The sequence below is a fragment of the Oncorhynchus mykiss genome, chromosome 14, assembly GCF_013265735.2.
Source record: "Oncorhynchus mykiss isolate Arlee chromosome 14, USDA_OmykA_1.1, whole genome shotgun sequence".
NCBI lineage: Eukaryota > Metazoa > Chordata > Actinopteri > Salmoniformes > Salmonidae > Oncorhynchus > Oncorhynchus mykiss.
Genome location: NC_048578.1, coordinates 34,155,772 through 34,170,653, shown reverse-complemented (window position 1 = coordinate 34,170,653; position 14,882 = coordinate 34,155,772). Strand labels below are relative to the sequence as shown.

At 46.1% G+C, this 14,882-nt stretch overlaps 1 protein-coding gene across 1 annotated transcript in view; it reads left to right on the top strand.

The window, feature by feature from the left end:
- Positions 1-2,210: 2,210 nt before the first annotated feature.
- LOC110489168 (BTB/POZ domain-containing protein KCTD16-like) overlaps positions 2,211-14,882 on the top strand; it is a 33,829-nt gene continuing 21,157 nt past the window's right edge. Inside the window, exon 1 of the mRNA XM_036943371.1 lies at positions 2,211-4,017. Within this exon, the coding sequence (XP_036799266.1) occupies positions 3,171-4,017 (847 nt within the window). The 5' untranslated portion in view covers positions 2,211-3,170. The remainder of the gene's footprint in view (positions 4,018-14,882) is intronic.

The window sequence follows — 14,882 nt, the reverse complement described above, 5'->3', positions numbered from 1 at the left end:
GAACTAAGGACTCCTATGGAGGATTAATGGCATCTGTTGTTGTCATTAGTCAGCAGTCCAACTCACTCTGAAATGTTTCATCCATTTGGATTTGTTTGTTTCCAAAAAAGGTAAAATACATTATGAAATGGGTTGAATAACCACAACACAACCAAATAGCCTACACTCACCCACGTGTTGCCCAAGCCACAACAACACACAACAGACGTTTTCTAGAGGGGAAATTAAAATCTCACATTAAAGGGAAAAAAAAAGAAGCTTGCTGAAAGAATCAGCAACAACAGTGGCGCACAGTTTTCAATCCCTTCTGCTTGAATCCCACTCACTGAAGCTGCCCCCACCCCTCCCCCCATGCGGCTGCTTAGCAACCCCTCTCCAGCACAATACAGTGAATTAACATGCAGGGTAAAGCATGACCAGTGTTGGCTTCTCACATCCCAGAATCAGAATCACCTTTATTCACCAAATACATGTGAATGTACAGTAATTTGACTTGGTGAAATGATCCACCAGTCAGGGAGAAAATCACTCCACACGGACTCAAAACCACCAATGTCCTATCAGAGAGACCAGGAAGAGTTTATATTACTTCAAAAGATTTAACAGCTTTCACTGCTTTTTTCTATAGGTCTACTAAAGAGTATAGGCCTTAGTACAGGCCCTACTAAAGAGTACAGGCCTTAGTACAGGCCCTACTAAAGAGTACAGGCCCTACTAAAGAGAGTACAGGCCCTACTAAAGAGTACAGGCCCTACTAAAGAGTACAGGCCCTACTAAAGAGTACAGCCCCTACTAAAGAGTACAGGCCCTACTAAAGAGTACAGCCCCTACTAAAGAGAGTACAGGCCCTACTAAAGAGTACAGGCCCTACTAAAGAGAGTACAGGCCCTACTAAAGAGAGTACAGGCCCTACTAAAGAGAGTACAGGCCCTACTAAAGAGAGTACAGGCCCTACTAAAGAGAGTACAGGCCCTACTAAAGAAAATACAGACCTACTAAAGAGTATAGGCCTACTAAAGAGCATAGGCCTACTAAAGAGTATAGCCCTACTAAAGATACTAAAGAGTATAGCCCTACTAAAGAGTACAGGCCCTACTAAAGAGTATAGCCCTACTAAAGAGTACAGGCCCTACTAAAGAGTATAGCCCTACTAAAGAGTACAGGCCCTACTAAAGAGTATAGCCCTACTAAAGAGTACAGGCCCTACTAAAGAGTACAGGCCCTACTAAAGAGTATAGCCCTACTAAAGAGTACAGGCCCTACTAAAGAGTACAGGCCCTACTAAAGAGTACAGGCCCTACTAAAGAGAATACAGACCTACTGAAGAGTAAAAAAACAAGAGCATAGGCTACTATTTACAAGCATATATACATATACGACTGAGAAAAAATTGCCATTCAAGCCGTCCTTAAAAGAACAAACAAGATAATATGTTAATATGCATTGCAACATAGGAGTTATTTAAAGATAGTTACTGTGACAAGTAGGCCTTAAGTACTCACTCATCGCCACCATCATGGATTGTAAACCAATGCATGCGCAGCAGATGGGCTAAAGTATGAGTCAAAAGAACCTTAAAAAAACCTAGCAGTCAAACAAGTAAATCGTTCCAATTGTGGCACCCTACAGAGCCCCACAGTGGAGGTGTCATAATACCCATGAAACCTAGCGGTTAAATAGGGAAATGGTTCCAATTGTTTTTCCTCCATTCATTTTCCCAATAGGGGATTTTAGAAACACTTAAAATAAGGGCTGTGTTTCATGCATTCTTTTCCCTGGCGTGATGTAAATCTCTCTCTAGGACAAGGTGACGTTTATCAATATATTTGCATGCATATAACCCCCCCCCCCCCCCCCCCCCCACAAACAAATGTAGTACTAATTAGCTGTGCAAGTTTAAAATGGACACAATACCTGTTAGCAAAGCGTACAGGGATTTGTAGTTTTGCATGTCTACTTTGATGCTAATTAACATTTTCGAATCTGAGAGTAAATAGAGACTAATATATTGATAAACTTCACCTTGTCTGAGAGAGATTTACAAGGTAATTAAAACGTCACGTCAGGAAGAAGACAAAACACAGCCCTTATTTTAAGTGTTTTAAAAATTCCATTTATGGGGGGAAACGATTGGAACCATTTCTCTGTTTGACCTCTAGGTTTTATGGGTATTATGACATCTCCACTGAGGGGCTCTGTGGCCACTTGCAGCCGAACGGTACCTTTCCATGGTGTTGAAGTGACGCCCACTCACAGTCCAATCACTGTACCATAGCGCATCACAACCTCCCAGCTTGAAATAGCTGGTGATAGACAATGAAGACATTATTCATCAGCATAGATAAATCCTGGGAAGCAACAAAAACGGTTAGTGGGGTTATTTCGTTTTTGCTAATTACATCATACACAGTTTTTAATTAGTCACCTGATATGTTTCAGCATATGGAAATCCCCAAATTAAATTCAAACTCAAATGTTATTATAGCCTATTAGGCTACTTTGAAGAATGTTAATATATTTTCTATGGAATGTCATTCAGAATGTAGGCTATTCTACGCTACGTCGTACGTTTTCAAACGTAATTTTCCTTTAAGATGATGATGTAAGACGTTACTCCCCATTATGTTTTTCCACGCACCGCTGGAAAAACATCATCGTAACCGTTTTCACTTCGGTGCCAGCCTGGCCGTTATTTCTGCTCTCTTCTCTGCACAGCAGTTTGCAGACGTAGAGATGGGAGCGCGCTGCACCGGCGTCCGGATTCTATCTTCACTTTCAGAAAAGGACAGCACGCGCACGGCAATTTCTTTCTCTGTGGACAGCGAACGTGCCATTGATTCAGGCAGATAAAGTTACACTGGACTGTTAATAAAAAACAAGGACTGGAGCTTGCCTTGCAGAATCAAAGAAGTTGGACATTTTTATCCAGAACGGACTGAAGTGCAGAGGTGATCAATTATATTTTCGATCGATTATGGAATAATGGTGATTTCACGATGATTTCACTGTAGGATTATATTAATGGACTCAAAGCAATGGATGTGTGTAAAAATATGCGTGCACTGCATGTGGGGACCGATTTAATTCAACAGAAGACATGCACATTCCATCCCATATAGAAAACTTTTTGGGAACATCTGCGCGCCACACCTTGACCGGGATTTGGTTTTATGCATGAACTAAAAATGGCACTGAGTGAGAATTGTAAAACCCAGCCAGCTAAAGAAACAGGGTCGGTGCAAAACCCGCCGTCTGATGTTATTGAATTAAACGTGGGAGGTCAGGTATACTATACTCGTCTCCATACTTTAACAAGCATCCCCAATTCCTTACTGGGACGGTTATTCTCCACCAAGAAGGGGTCCTCGTCGAACGATTTGGCTCGGGACCTCAGGGGACGTTATTTTATCGACAGAGATGGTTTTCTGTTCAGATATGTCTTGGATTATTTGAGAGATAAACAGGTCGTCCTACCGGATCACTTCCCGGAGAAAGGGAGGTTAAAACGGGAAGCAGAATACTTTGAACTGCCCAAACTGGTCAAACTGTTGGCGTCCGAGGAATCTAACATTTTTCAGGACGACCCGTTTCATAGTGATTTCGACAACGCGTCGCTAAGCAGCGACCAGCGGATATATTCCTCATACTCTCTGGACGGGAGATATGGATACTTAACCGTCGGTTTCAAAGGCACGTGCGCGGCACCGGGGGGCAAAAACAGTCAGATTAACCCCAAATCCAAAAAAGTAGTACCCAGAATCTTCATCAGCGGAAGGATCGGCCTCGCCAAAGAGGTGTTTGGAAACACCCTGAATGAGAGCCTAGACGCAGACAGGGCTGCGGACAGGTACACCTCCCGGTTCTTCCTCCGGTTCTGTCACCTGGAGCGGGCCTTTGACATGCTGTCGGAGAGCGGGTTCCACATCGTTGCCTGTAACTCGTTGCTCACCGCCTCTTCCATCAGCCATTACGCACCTGAGAAAGTATGGTCCAATTTCACGCAGTACGTCTTCTACCGTAAGTCCTAGTTTATTTCCCCCACATAAAACACTCAACGCTTTACTTAATAGTGTCGTTTAGGTTAGGCCACCTGGTTGACTCCATGTCACAATAGATTGTGTAAGTGGATTATTTAGGTTAGGCCACCTGGTTGACTCCATGTCACAATAGATTGTGTAAGTGGATTATTTAGGTTAGGCCACCTGGTTGACTCCATGTCACAATAGATTGTGTAAGTGGATTATTTAGGTTAGGCCACCTGGTTGACTCCATAGAACAAATTCTTATTTTCAATGACAGCCTAGGAACAGTGGGTTAACTGCCTGTTCAGGGGCAGAACGACAGATTGGTACCTTGTCAGCTTGGGGATTTGAACTGCAGTCCAACGCTCTAACAACTAGGCTACCCTGCCGCCCCATGGCAGATGCATGTACTCCTGTGTTTTGTATTCATCAGAACAGGAAATGTTTCTCAAATTCTAAAATGTTAGTTCCTTAGCCCACTGTAACAGCATTTTCTTAAATTTTGCTGAAAGAAGTGGAGCTCTGTGAGGTCGTCGGCTGCCAAACCCCATTCATGTCAGTGTACGACGAGTTGTGCATTCTTTTATGGGTCTTTGTGCACCAATGTTGTACTGGACTGTCAGTTGACTAATTGTAGACAGTCTGCTGCTCTGCACAATTCGTGCCACCCTCCTAAGTCCTCTTTCATCAATTAACCATTTTCGACCACTGTTGGCTGGATGTCCTTTGGGTGGTGGAACATTCTGGATACACACGGGAATCTTTTGAGCGTGAAAAACCCAGCAGCGTTGCAGTTCTTGACACAAACCGGTTCGCCTGACACCGACTACCATACCAAAGGCTCGTAAATCTTTCTCCCTCTTAAATGGCACACATACCCAATCCATGTCTCAATTGTCTCAAGGCATAAAAACATTTCTTTAACCCGTCTCCTCCCCTTCATCTACTCTGATTGAAGTGGATTTAACAAGTGACATCAATAAGGATCATAGCTTTCAGCTGAATTCACCGGGTCAGCCTGTCATGTAAAGAGCAGGTGTTCTTAATGTTTTGTATACTCAGTGTACGTGCACTATGTTATACTGGGATGTAACCAATCAGAGATCAATCCCCAGCCGCCTGCATGAGGGAAGAAGACTTAGTAGCACACTGATATAAAGCACCAGGCATCACTTCAAGTCTCAGGCAAGGTACAGACCACCCAAGCCTATTCTACAAACCTCCTCTGCCACACACACACACACACACACACACACACACACACACACACACAATCCCTACTTGGTCTCAGCCAGACAGTTGTGCCGTTTAGCTGAAGGGGAAAAGACAGTTTGGCCACTGGCGACTGACTACCTACCTTCGTTAGTAACTCATCTGGCTCATCCCTCGCTTTCTCTCTCCTCATCCCTCGCTTTCTCTCTCCTCATCCCTTGCTTTCTCTCTCCTCATCCCTCGCTTTCTCTCTCCTCATCCCTCGCTTTCTCTCTCCTCATCCCTCGCTTTCTCTCTCCTCATCCCTCGCTTTCTCTCTCCTCATCCCTCGCTTTCTCTGTGCAGAGAGAGGAGGGAGATGTTGCACCATATGGCCAATTAAAATACACCACATAATTCCAAATGGTTCCCCTCAGATTCCTGAATGAGATTCAGTTGGCAGGTCAGGCTTGGGGGTTGGGGTGGTGGAGGGTTTGAAGGAGGTGGAGTAACAAAGGATAACACATGGTTGGCTAATGATTTCCCTATGGAGTCGTTAATATCATTTTAATATAATAGGTGGGTGGAGATTGGGCATACGGTGTGGGTGATCACTGATGTCCTCTATCCTCATTGACAGACGCTTCTCCTGGACAGAGGGGAAAGGAGAGAGAGGGCGAGAAAGAGGGAGGAAGAGAGAGAGAGGTAGACCGGGTCAGAAGGAGACTGGGAAGAGGGAAAGGAGACCGGCAGAGGGAGTGGGAGAGAGAGAGGAGTGAGAGGGCAGGGAGGGAGAGTACAGCGGGAGAGAGGGAGGGAGCGCCAGAGGAAAAGGAGACTGAGAAGGAGATGGAAGAGGCAGAATAATGAAGACTAGGTCAAAAGAAGAGGAGACAGACAGGCAGAGAGAGAAAGAGAGGGTGATGGAGAGAGTGAGAAAAAACAAAGAGTCAGGGAGAGAGGCAGAGGTCAAGAGAGAGTCAGGGAGGGAGGCAGAGGTCAAGAGAGAGTCAGGGAGAGAGGCAGAGGTCAAGAGAGAGGGAGGGAGAGAGAGAGTGACTAAGTCAGACAGAGAAAGAGAGACATCGATCGAGAGGGAGAGGGGAACACTAGCGAGGGAGTGAGATGTTTCAGTCTTTGATTCTTATAAGTACTCTGGTGAACATGATTTATAGATGAATAGGACCAGTTACTACTGAAGTTAATATAACAAAATGTGTAAACAGGCAGAACACAGCACACTGATTGGAGCTCCCAGAGTGTTCTAACTGAACACAGCACACTGATTGGAGCTGTAAACAGGCAGAACACAGCACACTGATTGGAGCTCCCAGAGTGTTCTGACAGAACACAGCACACTGATTGGAGCTCCCAGAGTGTTCTAACTGAACACAGCACACTGATTGGAGCTCCCAGATTGTTCTGACAGAACACAGCACACTGATTGGAGCTCCCAGATTGTTCTGACAGAACACAGCACACTGATTGGAGCTCCCAGAGTGTTCTGATTCATGCTGTTTGTTAGTGAGACTATATTCTGAAGGTGTGTTCCACATTCACAACAGCCCTCTCTCTCTGTCTGTCTTTCTCTCTCGCTATCTCTCTCTCTCTTTCTCTTTGCCTCAAACTTCTCTCTCTGTTTATCTTTCCCCTGAGTCCCCTCTCCTCTTCCTCGTTTCCTCTCCTTCTCTCCTCTCTCTGTTTATCTTTCCCCTGAGTCCCCTCTCCTCTTCCTCGTTTCCTCTCTTCTCTCTCTCTTTCAGTCTCATCTCTTTCTCCTCTCTGTTTACTTTCCTCTCCTTCTCTCCTCTCTCTGTTTACTTTCCTCTCCTTCTCTCCTCTCTCTGTTTATCTTTCCCCTGAGTCCCCTCTCCTCTTCCTCGTTTCCTCTCTTCTCTCTCTCTTTCAGTCTCATCTCTCTCTCCTCTCTCTGTTTCCTCTCCTCTCCTTCTCTCCTCTCTCTGTTTACTTTCCTCTCCTCTCTCTGTTTATCTTTCCCCTGAGTCCCCTCTCCTCTTCCTCTCATTCTCTCCTCTCTCTGTTTCCTCTCCTCTCCTCTCCTCTCCTTCTCTCCTCTCTCTGTTTCCTCTCCTTCTCTCCTCTCTCTGTTTACTTTCCTCTCCTTCTCTCCTTCTCTCCTCTCTCTGTTTACTTTCCTCTCCTTCTCTCCTCTCTGTTTACTTTCCTCTCCTTCTCTCCTCTCTCTGTTTATATTTCCCCTGAGTCCCCTCTCCTCTGCCTCGTTTCCTCTCTTCTCTCTCTCTTTCAGTCTCATCTCTCTCTCCTCTCTCTGTTTCCTCTCCTCTCCTTCTCTCCTCTCTCTGTTTACTCTCCTCTCCTTCTCCCCTCTCTCTGTTTATCTTTCCCCTGAGTCCCCTCTCCTCTTCCTCTCCTCTCTCTGTTTCCTCTCCTCTCCTCTCCTCTCTGTTTCCTCTCCTCTCCTTCTCTCCTCTCTCTGTTTACTTTCCTCTCCTTCTCTCCTCTCTCTGTTTACTTTCCTCTCCTTCTCTCCTCTCTGTTTACTTTCCTCTCCTTCTCTCCTCTCTGTTTCCTCTCCTCTCCTTCTCTCCTCACTCTGTTTCCTCTCCTCTCCTTCTCTCCTCTTTCTGTTTCCTCTCCTTCTCTCCTTCTCTCCTCTCTGTTTACTTTCCTCTCCTTCTCTCCTTCTCTCCTCTCTGTTTACTTTCCTCTCCTTCTCTCTTCTCTCTGTTTCCTCTCCTCTCCTTCGCTCCTCTCTCTGTTTACTTTCCTCTCCTTCTCTCCTCTCTCTGTTTCCTCTCCTCTCCTTCTCTCCTCTCTCTGTTCCTCTCCTCTCCTTCTCTCCTCTCTCTGTTTACTTTCCTCTCCTTCTCTCCTCTCTCTGTTTATCTTTCCCCTGAGTCGCCTCTCCTCTTCCTCGTTTCCTCTCTTCTCTCTCTCTTTCAGTCTCATCTCTCTCTCCTCTCTCTGTTTCCTCTCCTCTCCTTCTCTCCTCTCCCTGTTTACTTTCCTCTCCTTCTCTCCTCTCTCTGTTTCCTCTCCTCTCCTTCTCTCCTCTCTCTGTTCCTCTCCTCTCATTCTCTCCTCTCTCTGTTTACTTTCCTCTCCTTCTCTCCTCTCTCTGTTTATCTTTCCCCTGAGTCCCCTCTCCTCTTCCTCGTTTCCTCTCTTCTCTCTCTCTTTCAGTCTCATCTCTCTCTCCTCTCTCTGTTTCCTCTCCTCTCCTTCTCTCCTCTCCCTGTTTACTTTCCTCTCCTTCTCTCCTCTCTCTGTTTATCTTTCCCCTGAGTCCCATCTCCTCTTCCTCTCCTTCTCTCCTCTCTCTGTTTCAGTCTCATCTCTCTCTCCTCTCTCTGTTTCCTCTCCTCTCCTTCTCTCCTCTCTCTGTTTCCTCTCCTTCTCTCCTTCTCTCCTCTCTCTGTTTACTTTCCTCTCCTTCTCTCCTCTCTCTGTTTCCTCTCCTCTCCTTCTCTCCTCTCTCTGTTTCCTCTCCTCTCCTTCTCTCCTCTCTCTGTTTCCTCTCCTCTCCTTCTCTCCTCTCTCTGTTTACTTTCCTCTCCTTCTCTCCTTCTCTCCTCTCTCTGTTTACTTTCCTCTCCTTCTCTCCTCTCTCTGTTTACTTTCCTCTCCTTCTCTCCTCTTTGTTTACTTTCCTCTCCTTCTCTCCTCTCTCTGTTTCCTCTCCTCTCCTTCTCTCCTCTCTCTGTTTCCTCTCCTCTCCTTCTCTCCTCTCTCTGTCCCTCTAACCCATGTTTTTCTCCCTCTCCCTGGCTCCAGAGTAGTTGGTTTCATTCGAGAAGGAAAATAAAGTAAGAGACAAAGACAGTGCATTGTGCAGTCCTGTGCTGCCGGTCCCTATAGTTCTTTTACAGAATCCAGTGAGTCTTTGTGAGTCCTCTTAGCATCTGTGTTGGACTACAACGCCCAACAGACACCAGAGCCTACATTAGCATATGGATGGATTGACTTCATTTTCCAGCAGGCACCAGAACAGCTGTTTTACCAATTTCCTTTACTTCCTTTACTTCAATCCCTTGTTAACCCTAACCCCTTGTTACGAAAAGGCATTGTTGTTCTGTCAATGATTATCATCATGTTGTCCCAAATGGCAACCTGTTCCCTTTATATTGCACTACTTTTGACCATGGCCCATAGGGTAGTGCACTACTTTTGACCATGGCTGATAGGGTAGTGCACTACTTTTGACCATGGCCCATAGGGTAGTGCACTACTTTTGACCAGGGCCCATAGGTTAGTGCACTACTTTTGACCATGGCCCATAGGGTAGTGCACTACTTTTGACCATGGCCCATAGGGTAGTGCACTACTTTTGACCATGGCCCATAGGGTAGTGCACTACTTTTGACCAGGGTCCATAGGGTAGTGCACTACTTTTGGATGAGGTCTCACACTGAGACATCCGGTATGGATGAGGTCTCACACTGAGACATCCGGTATGGATGAGGTCTCAGTCAGAGACATTCAATATGGATGAGGTCTCACACTGAGACATTCGGTGTGGATGAGGTCTCACACTGAGACATTCGGTATGGATGAGGTCTCACACTGAGGCATTCAATATGGATGAGGTCCCACACTGAGGCATTCAGTATGGATGATGTCTCACACTGAGACATTCAGTATGGATGAGGTCACACACACTGAGACATTCGGTATGGATGAGGTCACACAATGAGACATTCAATATGGATGAGGTCTCACACTGAGACATTCTGTATGGATGAGGTCTCACAGACATTCAGTATGGATGAGGTCACACACAGACATTCGGTATGGATGAGGTCTCACACTGAGACATTCGGTATGGATGAGGTCTCACACTGAGACATTCGGTATGGATGAGGTCTCACACTGAGACATTCGGTATGGATGAGGTCACACAATGAGATTCAGTATGGTCGAGTGTCCTTGAACCTGATGATGGTTATGATTCAGTGGATGAGTTTTTATAACAGACCTGAATATGATGGAGTGGAGTTTGCACTGAGCAAACTATTGCTCTGAATGATTCAATATTCTATATACCACATTGGTGTGTGTGTGTGTGTAAATATGGATAGAAAAAGCTGCCCTCAAGGCTTCACTATAAAACTGCCACTTCATTGTAAGAGACATGATCTTATATACAGTACACTATGTGGACACCTGCTCGTCAAACATCTCATTCCAAAATGATGGGCATTAATATGGAGTTGGTCCACCCCTTTGCTGCTATAACAGCCTCCACTCTTCTGGGAAGGATTTCCTGTAGATGTTGGAACATTGTGGCAGTGACTTGCTTCCATTCAGTCACAAGAGCATTAGTGAGGTTGGGCACAGATGTTGGGCAATTAGGCCTGGCTCGCAGTCAGCATTCCAATTCATCACAAATGTGTTAGATGGGGTTGAGATCAGGGCTCTGTGCAGGCCAGTCAAGTTCTTCCACACCGATCTCGACAAACCATTCACACTACCTTTCAAAAGTTTGGGGTCACTTAGAAATGTCCTTGTTTTCCATGAAAACATACATGAAATGAGTTGCAAAATGAATAGGAACTATAGTCAAGACGTTGACAAGGTTAGAAATAATTATTTTTAATTTAAATAATAATTGTGTCCTTCAAAACTTTGCTTTCGTCAAATAATCCTCCATTTACAGCCTTGCAGACCTTTGCATTCTAGTTGTCAATTTGTTGAGGTAATCTGAAGAGATTTCACCCCATGCTTCCTAAAGCACCTCCCACAACAGTTGGATTGGCTTGATGGGCACCTCTTACGTACCATACGGTCAAGCTGCTCCCACAACAGCTCAATAGGGTTGAGATCCGGTGACTGTGCTGGCCACTCCATTATAGACAGAATACCAGCTGACTGCTTCTTCCCTAAATATTTTTTGCATAGTTTGGAGCTGTGTTTTGGGTCATTGTCCTGTTGTAGGAGGAAATTGGCTCCAACAAAGCGCCGTCCACAGGGTATGGCATGACGCTGCAAAATGGAGTGATATTATTCCTTCTTGAAGATCACTTTTACCCTGTACAAATCTCCCACTTTACCTCTACCAAAGCCCCCCCAGACCAACACATTGCCTCCACCATGCTTGACAGATGGTTCACTCCTCCAGCATATTTCCATTTTTATTAGTCTCACGAATGTTCTTCTTTGTGATCCGAACACCTCAAACTTAGATTCTCCTGTCCAGAACACTTTTTTCCCCCAATCTTCCTCTGTCCACTGTCTGTGTTTTTTTCCCCCCATCTTAATCTTTTCCTTTTATTGGCCAGTCTGAGATATGTCTTTTTCTTTGCAATTCTGCCTAGAAGGCCAGCATCACGGATTCACCTATCCACTGTTGACGTTGAGACTGGTGTTTTGTGGGTACTATTTAATGAAGCTGCCATTTGAGGACTTGTGAGACGTCTGTTTCTCAAACTAGACACTCTAATGTACTTGTCCTCTTGCTCTGTTGTGCACCGGGGCCTCCCACTCCTCTTTCTATTCTGGTTAGAGCCAGTTTGCACTGTTCTGTGACGGGAGTAGTACACGGCGTTGTACGATATCTTCAGATTATTGGCAATTTCTCCCATGGAATAGCCTTTATTTCTCAGAACAAGAATAGACTGACGAGTTTCAGAAGAAAGTTATTTGTTTCTGGCCATTTTGAGCCTGTAATCAAACCCACAAATGCTGATGCTCCAGATACTCAACGAGTTTAAAGAATGCCAGTTTTATTGCTTCTTTAAATCAGGACAACAGTTTTCAGCTATGCTAACAATTGCAAATGGGTTTTCTAATGATCAATTAGCCTTTTAAAATCATGAACTTGGATTAGCTAACACAACGTGCCATTGGAACACAGGAGTGAAGGTTGCTGATAATGGGCCTCTGTACGCCTATGTAGATATTTCATAAAAAATCAGCCGTTTCCAGCTACAATAGTCATTTACAACATTAACAATGTCTACACTGTATTTCTGATCAATTTGATGTTATTTAAATGGACAAAAAATGTGAAAAACAAGGACATTTCTAAGTGACCCCAAACTTTTGAACGGTAGTGTATGTATGGACCTCGCTTTCTGCACCGGGGAATTGTCATGGTGGAACAGGAAATGGCCTTCCCAAGCTGTTGCCACAAATTTGGAAGCACAGAATCATCAAGAATGTCATTGTATGCTGTAGCGTTAAGATTTCCCTTCACTGGAACTACGGAGCCTAGCCCGAACTATGAAAAACAGCACCCAGACCGTTATTCCTCATCCACCAAACTTTACAGTTGTCTCTATGGTAGTGTTCTCCTGGCATCCGCCAAACCCAGATTCGTCCGTCGGACTGCGAGATGGTGAAGCTTGATTCATCACTCCAGAGAATGCGTTTCCACTGCTCCAGAGTCCAATGGCGGGGAGCTTTACACCACTCCAGCCGAAGCTTGGCATTGGTGATCTTAGGTTTGGGCGTGGCTGCTCGCCATGGAAATCCATTTCAGGAAGCTCCCGACAAACTGTTCTTGTGCTGACGTTGCTTCCGGAGACAGTTTGGAAATCAGTAGTGAGTGGACAGACAATTTTTACACGCTACCTGCTTCAGGACTCAGCAGTCCCGTTCTGTGAGCTCGTGTGGCCTACCACTTCACGGCTGAGCCGTTGTTGCTCCTAGACGTGTCCACATCATAATAACAGCACTTCCAGTTGACTTGTTAGAAAGGTGGCATCCTATGACGGTGCCACAGTCCCTGAGCTCTTCAGTACAGGCCATTCTACTGCCAATGTGTCTCTATGGAGATTACATGGCTATGCGCTCGATTTTATACAGCTGTCTGCAACAGGTGTGGCTGAGATAGCCGAATCCACTCATTTCAAGGGGTGTCCACATGCTTTTGCCCATGTAGTGTATGAGCATTATCAAGGCTCATGCTCATGTAGTGTATGAGCATTATCAAGGCTTCCACATCATTATCAAGGCTTCCACATCATTATCAATGCTTCCCCATCATTATCAAGGCTTCCACATCATTATCAAGGCTTCCCCATCATTATCAATGCTTCCCCATCATTATCAAGGCTTCCCCATCATTATCAAGGCTTCCACATCATTATCAAGGCTTCCACATCATTATCAAGACTTCCACATCACTATCAAGGGCATTTTTGGGGACCTTTTTAAAGAGAGAAATCCTTTTGAAGAGTGACACTAATATGGTCTCAGTTTAAAGTAAGAAACTACAACTTGTAAAGACTTTAAATGCACTAACTTGACAAGGAAATGGTTTCACTTCGCTATTCATATTGGGGATATTGAAAAGTGAGCCTGGGTCTACTTTACACGTGAAGGCCTACTAATTAGGTAGTTTTATTCCCTATATGGTGCACTACTTTTGACCAAAGGCCTATGGACCCTGTTCCTCCCTCCCTCCCTCCCTCCCTCGCTCCCTCCCTCCCTGTCCCTCCCCCCTCCCTCCATCCCTGCATGTCTGTAAGTGAAGAAAAGTGTGTTAAAGCAGAAATCCATCGACCCTGAATCTCATCACCACTAATTAGCAGCTGCAGAACAGCTGACATCTTGCTCCTGCCCGTTCCCTACACTCCCAGTAACCTCTACCCCTCTCCATCCATCTTCACTCTCTCCCTCCATGCCTCTATCCTCCCTCACTCTCTCCCTCAATCTCTCCATCTCTCCCTTTGCCTCCCTCCATCCTCACTCACTCCATCTCTCCCTCCATCCTCACTCACTCCATCCCCCCTCACTCTCTCCATCTCTCCCTCTGCCTGCCTCCCTCCCTCCATCCTCACTCACTCCATCTCTCCCTCCATCCTCACTCCCTCCACCCCCCCTCACTCTCTCCATCTCTCCCTTTGCCTCCCTCCCTTCATCCTCACTCACTCCATCTCTCCCTCCATCCCCCCTCACTCTCTCCATCTCTCCCTTTGCCTCCCTCCCTTCATCCTCACTCACTCCATCTCTCCCTCCATCCTCACCCCCTCCATCCCCCCTCACTCTCTCCATCTCTCCCTTTGCCTCCCTCCATCCTCACTCACTCCATCTCTCCCTTTGCCTCCCTCCCTCCATCCTCACTCACTCCATCTCTCCCTCCATCCTCACTCCCTCCATCCCCCTCACTCTATCCATCTCTCCCTTTGCCTCCCTCCCTCCATCCTCACCCCCTCCATCCCCCCTCACTCACTCCATCCTCACTCCCTCCATCCCCCCTCACTCTCTCCATCTCTCCCTCCATCATCACTCACTCCATTCCTCCCTCCCTCCCTCCCTGTCCCTCGCTCCCTCCCTCCCTGTCCCTCACTCACTCCATTTCTCCCTCCATCCTCACTCCCTCCATCCCCCCCTCACTCTCTCCATCTCTCCCTTTGCCTCCCTCCCTCCATCCTCACCCCCTCCATCCCCCCTCACTCTCTCCATCTCTCCCTTTGCCTTCCTCACTCCCTCCATCCCCGCCTCCCTCCCTCCATCCTCACCTATAATGGACTAATTGTTAATTTAAAATGTGTCCCAAATGGCACCCTATTCCCTACACCGTGCACTAGTTTTGACCAGAAGTAGTGCACTATCTAGGGAATAGGATGCCATTTGGGTCACGGATTGCATCATTGATCTCATCCAGGTCCCTGGTCTGAATGATGTCTTTGTTAGACAGTGATTGTAATCAGTGTGTTCTCACCTAGAGGTGGACACCTGTCC